The 13,191-nt window shown below is 46.2% G+C and overlaps 4 protein-coding genes across 5 annotated transcripts; 1 reads left to right on the top strand and 3 right to left on the bottom strand.

Annotated features, from left to right (window-relative positions):
- Positions 1–418: 418 nt before the first annotated feature.
- PV09_09267 (uncharacterized protein) lies at positions 419–2,758 on the bottom strand (the record flags this gene model as incomplete). Its single annotated transcript, XM_016363297.1, has 1 exon — positions 419–2,758. The coding sequence occupies one exon, from the start codon at positions 2,756–2,758 to the stop codon at positions 419–421; it is 2,340 nt and encodes a 779-aa protein (XP_016208857.1).
- A 1,116-nt stretch (positions 2,759–3,874) lies between these two features.
- PV09_09266 (uncharacterized protein) lies at positions 3,875–5,146 on the bottom strand. The gene has a single exon (XM_016363296.1). It carries the CDS (start codon positions 4,987–4,989, stop codon positions 4,447–4,449), a length of 543 nt encoding a protein of 180 aa, XP_016208856.1. The 5' UTR covers positions 4,990–5,146; the 3' UTR covers positions 3,875–4,446.
- A 4,168-nt stretch (positions 5,147–9,314) lies between these two features.
- Positions 9,315–11,859, top strand: PV09_09265. Of its 2 annotated transcripts, XM_016363295.1 has the most exons (5): positions 9,315–10,123; positions 10,173–10,713; positions 10,764–10,917; positions 10,972–11,039; positions 11,116–11,859. In XM_016363295.1, exons 1-2 carry the CDS (start codon positions 9,393–9,395, stop codon positions 10,693–10,695), a joined length of 1,254 nt encoding a protein of 417 aa, XP_016208855.1. In that variant the 5' UTR covers positions 9,315–9,392; the 3' UTR covers positions 10,696–10,713; positions 10,764–10,917; positions 10,972–11,039; positions 11,116–11,859. The 2 variants fall into 2 exon arrangements, with proteins under 2 accessions (XP_016208855.1, XP_016208854.1); XM_016363294.1 differs by having other exon boundaries at positions 10,764–11,039.
- Positions 10,760–11,887, bottom strand: PV09_09264 (uncharacterized protein; the record flags this gene model as incomplete). The annotated part of the gene is made up of 2 exons (XM_016363293.1): positions 10,760–11,307; positions 11,434–11,887. The coding sequence occupies 2 exons, from the start codon at positions 11,885–11,887 to the stop codon at positions 10,760–10,762; spliced, it is 1,002 nt and encodes a 333-aa protein (XP_016208853.1).
- Positions 11,888–13,191: the final 1,304 nt, after the last annotated feature.

Raw genomic sequence — 13,191 nt, 5'->3', positions numbered from 1 at the left:
TTACTCTTTTGCTCAATCCATTGTTTCTCACCCAAGCTCTTTATCTGCATCTTCGTTGCCTTCTTCTGACGTCTCATCTCCCCCACCATGGTCCTCAAATCCACAATGCTTAAAGGCTAGACCCATTCAAGCTCTGCACTTCTATCATGCCATTGCTGATCATATGGCATGAACCCCACTTATCTTGAATTTTCCGGAATCAGCAAGGCGACATTGCCTCCGGAATGCAAGCCGCCTAGTCATTTCCTGACAACTCTTCTATATCCACCTCAATTTGCGGTTTATTATCCATTAGTGGGTATTCAGAGATTGCTGCGGCAGCTTACCAGCGTACGCTCCTGCTCCCATCAGGTGCATGCGCTCGATAAATACAACTTCCATCCCCCATATGGTGGGTTTCAAGCTGGGCTAGCAATATCTAATCAGTTCCCAGGATCACTTCAAGACTAAGATTTCTAAACACAGCAAAAATAACCGGGTTATATATGATATCGGAACCAGCAATATTAACACGCGCAGATACCCAACCAATGCAGTGCATAGCTCCTTTATTGGCGGCCCTCATGTTCTTCAGGACCGTCATGTCTCCATGGATCTGATTGAGCACTAGGCCTTGCTCTTTTGCAAATTCTTCGCTCAAGCAGTTAGTACATGCTCCAGTGTCTATCAGTGCCCTGGATTCATGTCTTGACCTTCCAATATATACATCCACCATTGGCAGAGGTGCTGAAATTCTCTGTCGGTTTTGCAGTCTGTCCTGATGGGCGATATAATCACTTGTCAGTTCTCGGACTGTAAGATCACCACCATATATTGCACCGATGATCATATCCTCTCTTTTTGCTTTTGCTCCGGCCTTCTGCGCATTGGTTTCCTCAGTTCGCTTTCGGCGCGCTTCCTTAGCAGCCGCTAGCTGGTCCCTCACAACGTCGGCAATTGGACCAGGCAGAGACTGATAGATGGCATTCCGGATCTCAGGCATGAGCTGTAACGATTCCATGAGAGAGATTTCGACAGTACTGTTCATCAGGCGCTCGGTGAATGAGACTACCGTCTGCTCATGAGGGACTTCCTTTAGGTAGTTCTTCAGGGTAGGCTTGCTCCCTACCCGGTCAGCCACCTGAGTCACCATAGCTGGCTCTTCTTTTTCTTGTAAGGTACCGCTCCTTACAGTCTTGACAGTAGCTCTCATTCCAGATGGCTGACTCTCAGAAACCACATGTGTCCCTACTTCTCGTACGACTCGATCATATTCCGCAAAATAACTGCCGCCAGCATTCTCACAGATCAATTGAACTCCAGCAGCCTGCCTTCCTGCAGTTCGTTGCTTCATGAGCTCATCAATCTGCTCACGTTGCGTCTTCTTGACCTGGCTGTATCTGTTCAGCGGAATCAGATCTTGGCCACTACCGACCGGCCCCCAGCGAAATGCCTTTGCCTCACGATCCCAATGGATTTGCCTGCTATCCATTAGGGGCATGAGTAATGGGCACCTCGTTGCATGACGGTGAGGCTGGTTATCGTTCGCGCAGCACCAAAGCTCTACTGAAGCCTGGTCTTGAGATGGCATTGCTGGTTTATACAAGCTCATTCCGGTGGCCGAGTTTTCCGTCCTTGGTACCGCGGCTTTCAGATGCGTATTCGGGAACAGACTCTCAACATAGTTAATGATATGTCCCATCTGCGTGCTATCTTGTTTCCCACTTTTAAGGATTGGATCCTCGCAGATGGCTATGCGTTGCTTCAGGCTGTCCATTGTTGCCGCACCAACTCGTAGATTGTCAATACTTTGCCGAAGGTCTTCATCCAGTCTTGAGGGGTCGGCATTTCTTCTTGAGATCCCCGGGTACTGAGTTTTTATTACAGTCTTCAGTTGCCCTTCCGCGGGACCAGCCTTCTCAATCTGTTGTCGATACTGGACACTTTGCGCAACTTGTCTTGCCGCTGCAACCACACTTGCAAAGTCCGGGATGGCTCGTCGCCGCTCACCAGAGGGGGTAAGCTCATTGCTGATGCTATCCAGGATCTGATCTTGTCGACTCTCTGAGAAACCCTTTAAAAATATCTGGACTAGCTGGAAGTTTCCTATCCTTCCCTCACTCAGCATTTCCAGGCCTATTCTACGAAACTCGGTGATGTATGCTAAGGGAGTCATGATGTTGTCTTCCCGTACAGCCTTAGCCAGCATCCTCAAGTACGATTCGCTTCTTTTCATAACCCGGCCATCTGAGTCGCTGAACTCATCCATCAGGCTCCTTCGAAAGGCCATCCAGTTGCTCGACTCATATCCATCCAGGTAACGGATTCTCGGTCTCAATCCTGGCTGGGTATTGATCACCAGCTCTTTACACCAGCTTTCCTTGGGTACCCCTTCTTGTTCCAGCTCAACCTCGAATTCTTCCAACCAATCACTGACATCCAGGCCAGTGAACCAATGCGCCTCCTTCCTGCGCACCTTGCCAAGCCTAGTCACTTGTTGCTGAACAAGTAACCGCAGGAGGCGGGCAACCTCCGTCTCCTGATATGAGGTAGGTTCCGGACCCCTCATACTTTCTTGCCTAGCGACAGGTACTTTAATAGTACTTTCCTCAGCAGTATTCAAAGCCATATCTTTCAATATCTTAAAGCAGTTACTCTTAGCAAAGAAATAGCAGTAGCAAAAATCAAGCAGTGTTGTTCCTAGCAATCCCAGGTCTGAAGCAAATCTCCTCCTTTTTCTCTTGTTCTCCCCTCTCTCTCCTCTTTCCCTATGAGCCATTTTCTTCACCTCCTTTTTCTTGTCTCGTATGCCACCCCTATCCTTCTCAACATTTTTCAGATAGTGTAATCCAACCCAAACCAGGCCAAGGAGATAGATTATAAACTTCAACTCTTTTAGGATCTGTAATATGATGTATCCTAAAATCAGGTAATAAAAGAGTCTTGGAAAACCGGTTTTATCTTCATATAACCAGAGGAGACTAGGTGGTGAAACCTTAATTTCTTTTTTATCGCTACCTAAGGAATAATACCTCAGGTGTGATAATCTTAATGAGTTCCGATATCGCCATATCTTTCTTCTTATTGGTCTCCTCTGTGGGTCCATGCTCTTATTTTTCATCTCAACCTGCTGTATTTCCGGTATCGTAAGTAGAGACTATCCTCCCTTAGATTCTAGGTGCAGCCTCACTTCGGGCGCCAATTGTAAAGGTTTTAGGCTGACCGCCACTTCAGGGGGTAGGACACTCGATGTCAAGGCCTTCCTGAGGGTGAGAAAATCAAGAGGGAGAGAGAAGCCTCCCACAGATGGGAACTGTAAAGAAGCTTAGAAGTAGGATAAGATAGTTAGGATAAGGGTATAAAAGAAGATAAAGTAAATAGGGAAGAGTAAAGTAAAGATAAAGCAAAGCAAAGCAAGGCAAAGCAGGGCAAAGCAAAGCGAAGTTCTGTACGAGGCAAAGCAAAGCTGGTTTCTGTTGTCTTGTTCTTGTCTGAAGCTATGTCTCTCTTATCTTCCTCACTCTCCTCTTCTTATATACCCTCACCATATCATATGACACCTGAGGCCCTGTATCACGTGATGCCCTTTAGAGTATGAACCATTTTCCCCAGTACAGTATAAGTAGTTTTATTAAGCCGGCCTTGTTAACCAGAAGGTAATAGTTAAGTGAGTCAAGGATGGGAGGATGCTTCAGCAGTTTCAAGAAATTGATGTATGAATAAGAGGAAAGAGTACTGTTAGGAATACTTTCCCAGTACCGACTAGCTTCACTAATGTGAACCACTTCGGAAGGGATGAGCTTCCTAGAGCAAAGGAATAATATATAACTAAGGCTTATTACGAAAGGAAATATAATAAGATAGTTATGTTTATGGCTCAGAATAGTATGAGCTTCAGGATATGAGAATGTATTCGACTAACTACTAGGTAAACTAGACAGTTGAATTACAGGGAGCTGTCATAAAGGTAGGGACAGGACATTTTTATAGACATAGGAAATTCCGTGCTCATCCCGCTCATCCCATGAGCGCCATAAGCGTGCTCAGTGCCAAGAGCAAATAAGCACTGCTGCCCCTTCTATAGGTTAACCCTCCCTGAACCGATAGAAGTGGTCTCACGTGTTATACTCATAACAAGTACATACAAGCTTTGGTCGTTATACTCGGCATTACCGTGGGTCTGCTAATAGCTTCCGGACTTCCAACGCATTAGTATGATAAGGGCCGAACATATTAACATTCCATATAAACATGATTAACGCTACCACTAGCGCATCATCTGACTTCAGCTCAACCATCAAGCCCGACGTACTGAATCCCCATATCTGAAGTACATCTGATGAGGGAAACCTTAGTACCACCATATCCTTCAGCTTTTCAAGCGATACATCATCGACAAAATGCGGTTCACCTAGCCGCCCTTCAGTCTTGCGAATGTGCCTTGGTAATATCTCCATCCGCTCCTTCTCAAAGACTAATATTATAACGATATTGTTCAGCAGGACGCCTGCCGGTAGCTGAAAGGATAATAAATGCCCTGCCATGTAGATGGTAGACCGCCTCATTCACCTTGCCTATATCCTCATCAGAATACAACGTAGATGTTGGAGGTGTTGAAGGATTGCGTGTATCACGTTTGCATGGTGACGCGTTCTGCAGCTGTCGTGATCTGTACGCGTTCGCCGAAATAAAGCATGCCTCTGCCAAAACGAGCTTTGTCGTGTCCCAGTTAGGAGGAGCATGCGTGAATCTCGAAACGTCGTCAAACACACCCGGGAACGCATTGATGAGTGCGGCGAGCATGGCGGATTTTGTAGCCTGGCCATTCTGCCTGCTCCAGTATGTCCGAAGGTCAAGCCGTTCCGTACTCCTGCTAGACTGCTCATCAAGGATCCTGACGCATGTCCTCCTTATCTCTTGATATTTGCTCTTATCGATCTGAAGTGCGCCTAAGAAGTCGTCGTCCTTCATATATCCATGCTTGCCGGTGCCACGCAGCGGCGTTGACATATACCACTATGCCGGCTTCTCGTGTGCGATCATAGAGTACGTATGTGGTGAGAATGTCGTATATGGCAGTATTTATGCAAAAGATAATAACCAGCCCGTAATTACAGGGTGACAGAATGCTATTATCAATATATGTTAAAGATTGCTCAAATCTAAGTCTGGTGTTATGCTCCTCTCGGCGTGAGCATGGGTGACATTTAGCTAGCGCTAGTTCTAGCTGATGCTCGCTAATCCCTGAGCTTATCACCTTCATCCAAGATCAGTTATATACCAGAAATCATATATATAGATGGCCATTCTAATTTTTTTTATTGTATTAGAGCATATTCTTTTGTTTCAGTACCTCATCCCTTCCTACATGGCCGAAATCCAGCTTACGCACGATGGTGTGAGTATATCGCAGCGAATTGCTTAGCCGATAGACGTTCCAATCACCTCAGTTGATACTTTTGCGAAATGGTTAGCGCTCAAGTGTCCGCATGAGTCCTGGCTGCAAACCAAGAGGGACAAAAACATGTTCTCTAGACATGTACGTTCATCAGTATCGCGCCATATTGATAGGAAGAAAGACGGACAATATACCACGATGTGGTTGAAGACACCACTCACCAGGAAGTCTGCAGTCCTTAAATAATTACTCCACTTCGAGCCTCGGCTGGAATGGTTTAAGGACAACTGGCCTGCTAAAATATTCTGTTCTATACATATAAAGAATCAGAATGTGGTGCGAGGTGCGAAAACTGCGGTACATATATTACTGGCTGGCATCAAGATATAAACTTACTCTCTAGGTCCCAATACTACATGCCACGCCTATGCCATACGGTCCATTGGCGACACCCTGTATTCCACGTGATCCTTTACTAGATGAAGGTATTCTTACACAGCCAGTGCTACAGGGTGGGTAAGGGAGTAAGTAATGTAATAGCAGACAATAGTTTTATGCTAATCATCTCCTGAGCTGATTCCTTTTCAGTCATCCCAAACCACACTCCGATAAATTTTGATGGAGATACTGGGGATATATCACCCACACAACCTGAATTACCCGGCAATACACAACCTGGCATGAAATCTTGTGCGAAATGCAAGCCCTTAAAGCCAATATCGGATTATATTGGCTCCTCTGGTCGATTTGTACAGAAGTGCACACTGTACAGGGCCGCAGTTCCAGCTCAACCATTAACGAATGACGTGGCAAAGAGAACGCGGGTTGAATCAATACGACAAAAGCAGAACAGAGAGATGGTGTTGGAGTTACAGAGTCGGCGAGTCACGAAGCGGCATGATGCTATACAGAAGAGACATCCGGGGGCAGCAAGCATCCAGGCCAGAGAGCAGATCCGGAACAGGTTTGGCTAAACACCAGGCAATAAACTGCTTAGATAGCTATTGAGGGCATGTTCTGTATCTAGTAGCAGTATCACACGTAATCCACTTTCTACATAAGGTTTTAGTATATGCTAGCTAATACTGAGTCGCTAAATCCATCATCTCCGCCAACTCCGAACTAATTTGGCCAACACTGACTACCAAAATCCATATTCTCTAATATCTTCCAACCTATATTAGCCAGCGTTGGGTTTTGTTGGCTGTAAGGGATTGGTGATAGAAGTGTGAGATAGATAGTTTGATTCAAGAATATCCGCTAGCTCCTGAGAGTCTCTCCTCTGAACTGCCTTAAATAAAGGTGTGCGAAGTAGACACGTGTGCCTTAATACCGCACCAGCTATACATCGCCAAGCTCGAGGTATCTGCAAGTATGTGTTGTTCTCATGATCCCTGTGCTGTCATGTCGCCTGTGCCACGCCGTTGTCACGCCGTACGTGACAAAGATTGTCGCTTGGTTCTGTTCTGCAGATATTTGGCTGGGGGACATCTGGTGCCATGGTCGAATTGGACACAGATGATGCCTTAGTGATTGCGTTGGTCATATTCATCTGCAAAGTAAACAGCTCAGGCATGTACGGCGTTAATGCTATCGAGATCAAAGAGCGAACAGCCAGGCCCGGTATATAACCTATGACAAAATAATCTTCAGCATAAAATATATGTATAGTCATTCTCCTAATGTGGATTATTTCAAACTTGCCCTTTAAGTCATGCTGTAGTTACCAGTGCCTGCCCAACCGTAGAATTACGGTTAGGCCGGCTAGGTCCGGTAGATCATTCGACGACTCATGCAGACGACCGCGTGGCTTCAGATTACCCTACGTGGTATATCTTCACCGCTTTACTTAAACCTTATCTGTGTCTTGCCACGTGATTCACAAGCTAGTCGATCACCCAACCTAGTCGATCACCATGCCCACCTTGAAGTCTTTTAACAAGGATATTATCGTACACAATAGAATATTAATTAATTAACTATCTAAGCTGAAATCTAACGTTTAGAACATGTACGAGCAGTATGCTCGATTGATCCACAAAGGCTGCATGTTCGTGGAGCACGTAATTTTGGCACTGAATCTATCGTACGAGCAACAACTTGCTGTGCTTCGATTTGAATTTGCCTCTCACTTTAACTCTCAAACACCATATCTTGACCCTCATTTATAGCTAAAGAACCTCCAATTTAAACTCTCGTACGACGGACTGCTCGTTTACGTTTTTGACGCGCATTTTCGACGCGTAATGCAGCTACTTCAACTTGTAAAATAGCCCGTTCATGTATGATAGTCTTAAAGCCTTTCAATAGCTGTTGGAAAGCAGAATTAGAGGGTGAATGAGAGGTATTTGTACGGCGCCGACGTTGCTCTTGGATATGCTGTGCCTGGCGCTTCACTTCCTTCATTGTATAAGGCGTTTTTGACTCCCATACTGACTCTTCTGTAGGAACAGGACTCGGGGTTCGTACGACTGGATTCAGCATTGAAAGAACGCGATCTGGATCGTACAGGATGAGGCCAGTAGCAGCAAATCCACTGCGGATATTCTTCTCAGTAATTGCTTGTACGTGAGCTGGGTGGTATAGCTATAGGAACTCATCTTTATCGATATGGTTGATGCCAAGCCTCATTTTGCCTTCCATTTGCTTACCGTACAACGCTTTTAATGGGCCAAAACAGCTCACATCCAATGGCTGAAGGATGTGGGAGGAGTGGGCTGGCATGCAGGCTGTAATAATCTGATTTTGGTTGCAAAACTCCTCAAACCGAGCTGAATGATGGCTTCCATGTCCGTCCAGTACGAGCAGTCAGTATTAGCCTTTCGTACGACTCTGTGTAGGCTTTTGGAAGTGCTGAACCCATTAAAATCCAATCTCATCATCTGTCCATCCTTTCTCACTTACAGAGATAACCCAATTGTACGGTACGTTACTTTCTGCGTACCAGCTGCTTTGATGAACCTTTGCTGCGAGGATCACGTACGCGGGATTGATCAGCCTTGTGAATTGATGCCATGTACGACAGTGACCCATTCTCGATTGCCTGGTTGTTTGGTCCTTGGACGACCCTTTTCTCTGCTCTTGTAACCACTTTTGAAGTTGAGATTACCCTCATTTAGAAGCCAGTCTCGTCAAAGTTATAAATATCCTCCTCAAGTATGCCATACTTCGCAATCAGGTTTCGTACGAGGTTGAACCACCCCTGGATAAGGACTGGATCCTCGCATTGCGCGCGCTGATAATCATACTTTCAATTATATATCGTACGAAGTGATTCGTGTCGATTAACAAAGTTGGTAGCCCAGTTCTTGCCGACTATATGTGGGGGTGACGCATCGCGGTTCGCGAGGATGATATTCGCGATTTCTCGTACGATAGCTATTTTTGGTGAAATCCTTAATTATCAAGATCAAAGATACGTTAAAGAAGAACTTCCTCTTCAAGAGGAGTTAATTTTTGAGTCGTACGATGCGAATCGCCGCGAGGAAGCTTATTATGGTAACGATCGTATAGAGTAGTATATGGAACGTCGTACGCGCGAGCTGCAGCTCGTAAACTTTGTATTTGATCTTGGAAAAATGCCTGAAGGGCTAAAGAAATACGACCTTCTTTTTGTAGGTCGTACGAGGATCGCATTGTTATGAAAAAAATTAATAAGTATAAAAATATGCGACGCGTGAGCACGGTGATCGACTAAGTTGGGTAATCGACTAGCTTGTGAATCACGTTAATTTAACTTAGCTTGGGTCCATTTTGCTAATATGTACTAATCGCATACCTCGGCAGCTCGGGCAGAATGTGGCGTGGCTTTGGAGCCTTCAAAAAGCGTCACGTGAAGCGGCAGGCTGATAGACTAACTTACCCCAATCAGGGTTAGCGTCCGATGAATCAGCCGATTAGATCTTGTCAAGGTTGAACTTCGGACTGTCACGTCCATCAAAGGGCTTCTCCACAACAAACAACACATCTCCATGATCAACAATCAGGTCTTATTCCCTCGCCACCGCCGTCTTTCATGAACACCACGAGCGGCTCTAGCATTGAGGTCTGGATAGACAATGTCCAGACGCCGCAAAATTTGTATGAGCCAACCATACCACCAAATCTTTCTTGGCCAAGTGACGACAAAGAGAACTCCCGGGCGGCAGCAAAGAAACGCCGTATCATGCAGTCTGACCATGACCAAACACCTCGTCCTTTGAAACGACTACGTGACCTCAACGACACGTCCAGATTTCCTCCTTCCTCTCCAACCACGAGCGCCTCCAGCGAAGCTGTTTCCGATGCCTTCGAAGCTGAGTCACACCAGAGTGGGCGCTTAAGTCCTGTCAAGCAAATACAACTGCTTGAAGACTTTGAAGACCAGCCCGTTATCTTTTGCAACTTCGATGACGATGTGGATGGAGCGGAGCCGGATGATGTGACATCGATGCGAAGAGCTATTCAGCGCTTCGCAGATGGTATTGGAATACTAGGGTACGACAATGTGGACGAGGCGGTTTTCGCCTTGCCGCCATTGGAAAGGATGCGCTTCCGGTATCCCTGGGCAAGCGACCTGGATCAGCGCTGTAGTATCGGCTCGATGCCCTCAATAGCGCAGGTATTGGATATTGTAAAGACAGCGCGAGAGCATGACCGCGGCTCGGGTGTGTCTGAGGACGACTGGAATTCCGAAGTTCAACATCCACTCCTTAAGCTTGCCTGCAGCACATGCAAGCACTCGGAGACCCTTCTAGTCTTAAATGTGTAAGCATCGGTTTAAACCTACCGTAAGTCGCATACTCATAGCTTGTAGAAAAACGGCTAGAATCGAGCCCGCGTCCCTCTCTCGATCCACTCTCCCCGGTCGAGTCGTCGACTATGTTGTTGCACTCAAACCGGACTCAATCCTTGACCAAGCCTGGCATCGACTTCGTCCTCTCCCTAGCATGTCTATCAAGTCCTGGAATCACACAACCCGGGCCCGTCGCAATCCCATCGCAATCCATGTAGAAACTAAGAGCCCGATGAAATCATGGACAGATGGCAAACCTCAGATCGCGATATGGACTGATGCTCTGCTGAAACGCCTTGCTCTCATTAGTGGTAATGCAAGTGGCTCATGGCCTGCCCTCCCACTTCTTATTGCTCAAGGCCACGATTGGCACTTATTGATTGTCTCCAAAAATGACCAGAAAATGATCATCTGGGAGCAGATAGATATAGGGAGTACGAGGTCGTGCTTTGACGCGATGAAAGTTCTAGCAGCTCTACACTGGCTTATGGACTGGGCTGAGAGAGTATGGCGACCGTGGTTTTTATCGCTAGTAGTCCAATAACAACGTATCTTTACCATTGTAAGAAAGTGTCTTAATTAGCGATGGAAATTCTCTATTTAACATTTCAGGAACTCTTCGAGCCAAACCCACCCCTGCGCATCCAATAATCCCAGTATCTCGGATTGTCCGAATCTGGAGTTCCGAATAACGACGACTCTGACTTGTTAGCAACCATTATCAAAAACGCATCGGTTTGAGAGTCTTCGCCCCACTCATAATTAGGCGGGTCTGGTCCATCCCTTGCCACGGCGATTGCTCTCCTAACCAGAGCTCTAGGTACATTATCAGGTACAATGTCCCACTCCACATCACCATTGAAGATTTCCAATAGTGATTCGAGAATAGTAAGTAAGAACTCCCGGTCTTTGGGTCTGTCCTCGCTTTCAAGAACCCCTCGAATCGCTGACGATAGATGTAAAGCAAAATAGCCTTCCCTTCTGAGGACACTCCAGGCATAAGGATCCGGGGCACATTCTGCCAAGAACATCTCAATGCTTGAACATGCGGTTTTAAGCATGAGAACACGTTCCCAGGAATCTGAAAGGTTGATGTCCAGCGCCGTATGCTTGACAAGTGTATCAAGGGCAATCAGCTCGAGGATATCCTTCGTAACTGCTAAGACGGGATTGCCGATTGCAGACAGCGCAGTACAATGTTGTCGGTCGTACATTGATGTTGATTCGGATGGCTATCCAGACCCTTTACCCCTGAGTTATGTGCTGAGAGCATTACGCTCACCTTTCTGCAGTTCAACTTGTTTTGCTTGTGCCGCTGCCTCCTCCCGGGCACTGCGCTTCTGCTGCGTGATGTATCTCTGAATTTCTTCCAGCCTTTTAGCTTGCTGATCAGCTTCGTTTTTGTTCTCTTCTTGCAGCGATTCGCTCTTTCCCCCCGAGTTATTTTCCTTGGGCGTTCGAATGATCTTTGTCTCCGCGGTGTTCTCGAGTCTGACAGTCGAATCGAGGTTCAAATCTCCTAGAAGAGACGTGAAAAAGTCTTCCGAAGGTTCCGTTGATGCGTGAGTGGGTGATATATCTCTATCAACTTTCTGGGGTAATTCCTCGATCAGGTTTGATCCATCTGTATAGTTAAAGTGAGGCTCTTCGTAGCGATGGGCCTCCTCGACATCCTCTCTCCATGATTCAATTTGCGCATTGGTCCTGCTGTTCGGGCCGCTTTGCAATTCGTTCATGATCTAGAAACATTTGCCTTGAATTGGTTAGTCAACAGAAGATCTTCGTTCGAGGCAGAACAGTGAGCCTTTTTGCACAAGCTCTGGCTGCTATGATGCCGAATTTAGTTTTGCAGTGCTCGAAAAACCACCAAGCATGCGCTGTTTCTGCAGCTGATGCGAGCTACCAAAGAATCCCCAGCGTGCAGCGCTCGTCTAGAATGCTGAATACAAAGATCGACATTCGTGGCATGCTGTAACTGGCTACTGCCATTATTACACAACAGGCTGGTGGCTATACGAATCACAGCGTATAAGGAACAAATACCACATAGCACATCGAGTCCATAAAGGGCTCAACGGAGATCATCGATGATTCTCTAAATATTGTTAAATCCTTCCCTCCTAAAAAAATGCCCTCGTTACCAGATAGTGATGCAAAACACACCTGCCCAATATGCAAAGCGGGGATCCGTGATCGAAAAGCCGTCGAAAACCATATTGGAGTCAAAAACCAAGCTTTATCGGTCGCACATCAGTGCTCACTTTGCGAACAGCGATTCTGCAGCAAGAATGCAATGCTACAGCACCGGAATGCACCATCTCACAATACCATGTTCAAATGCGACAAAATGTGGAAATCACTTCAGGGCTAAAAAGGACCTGAATAACCACCAGAGGGCCCTCGGATATACGGCTATTCGCTCGCCAGTAAAATTTGTTCCAGCAGGCTGGTCCAAAGGCCGAAATTCTGGACCAACAGGAAGTTGGAAGGTCAGCAGCATCGACAGACAATATATGAATATGCACCTTGACGAAGACTGGACACTTTGTGATAAGGATTGTGGATGGTGCGGGCACTGCGCAGAATCATACGGTTATTGAATCTCACGAGAGTGAACCGACTGCGTGTGTCGCACTGACTGACCAGGCTAAGCTAGGCAGTGCCTAAGAAAGCTAAGATTGCTGATGTGCAGCGTTCAAGGAAGCAAAAGGAAGTGGAAAATAGAATAAATAGATATGCTTTTAATGAAAGTTTGTTCTTATGATGATATTGTATATTATTGTAGGTTATTGTGTATTATTGTATGTGTTCTGGTTGGTTTTCATAAAATGCAATCTTTTCAACAGTTGATTTGTATAAGAGAGCACATACTAGATACAGCTCTATCCTTAGGGAGGACCATCCCACCACACGTGCGTGTCTCCAACATTATTCTTCACTACTTGCTTCGCGGGAGCAGTCTCGTCCTTCTCTTCCTGAATAAACTATCTGCGTCGTCAGCGGGGCTTCTGGCAAGACATCAAACTGTCACGTGCGCTGG

This window comes from Verruconis gallopava (genome assembly GCF_000836295.1).
Source record: "Verruconis gallopava strain CBS 43764 unplaced genomic scaffold supercont1.60, whole genome shotgun sequence".
Taxonomy (NCBI): domain Eukaryota; kingdom Fungi; phylum Ascomycota; class Dothideomycetes; order Venturiales; family Sympoventuriaceae; genus Verruconis; species Verruconis gallopava.
The sequence above is the reverse complement of the archived record's forward strand: the minus strand, read 5'-3'. Positions and strand labels throughout refer to the sequence as shown.

Coding starts and splice junctions, on each gene's coding strand:
- PV09_09265 (XM_016363295.1), top strand. CDS start 9,393: ATGAACACCACGAGCGGCTCTAGCATTGAGGTCTGGATAGACAATGTC. Junction 10,124..10,172: donor ACCCTTCTAGTCTTAAATGT/GTAAGCATCGGT, acceptor CATAGCTTGTAG/AAAAACGGCTAGAATCGAGC.
- PV09_09266 (XM_016363296.1), bottom strand. CDS start 4,989: ATGTCAACGCCGCTGCGTGGCACCGGCAAGCATGGATATATGAAGGAC.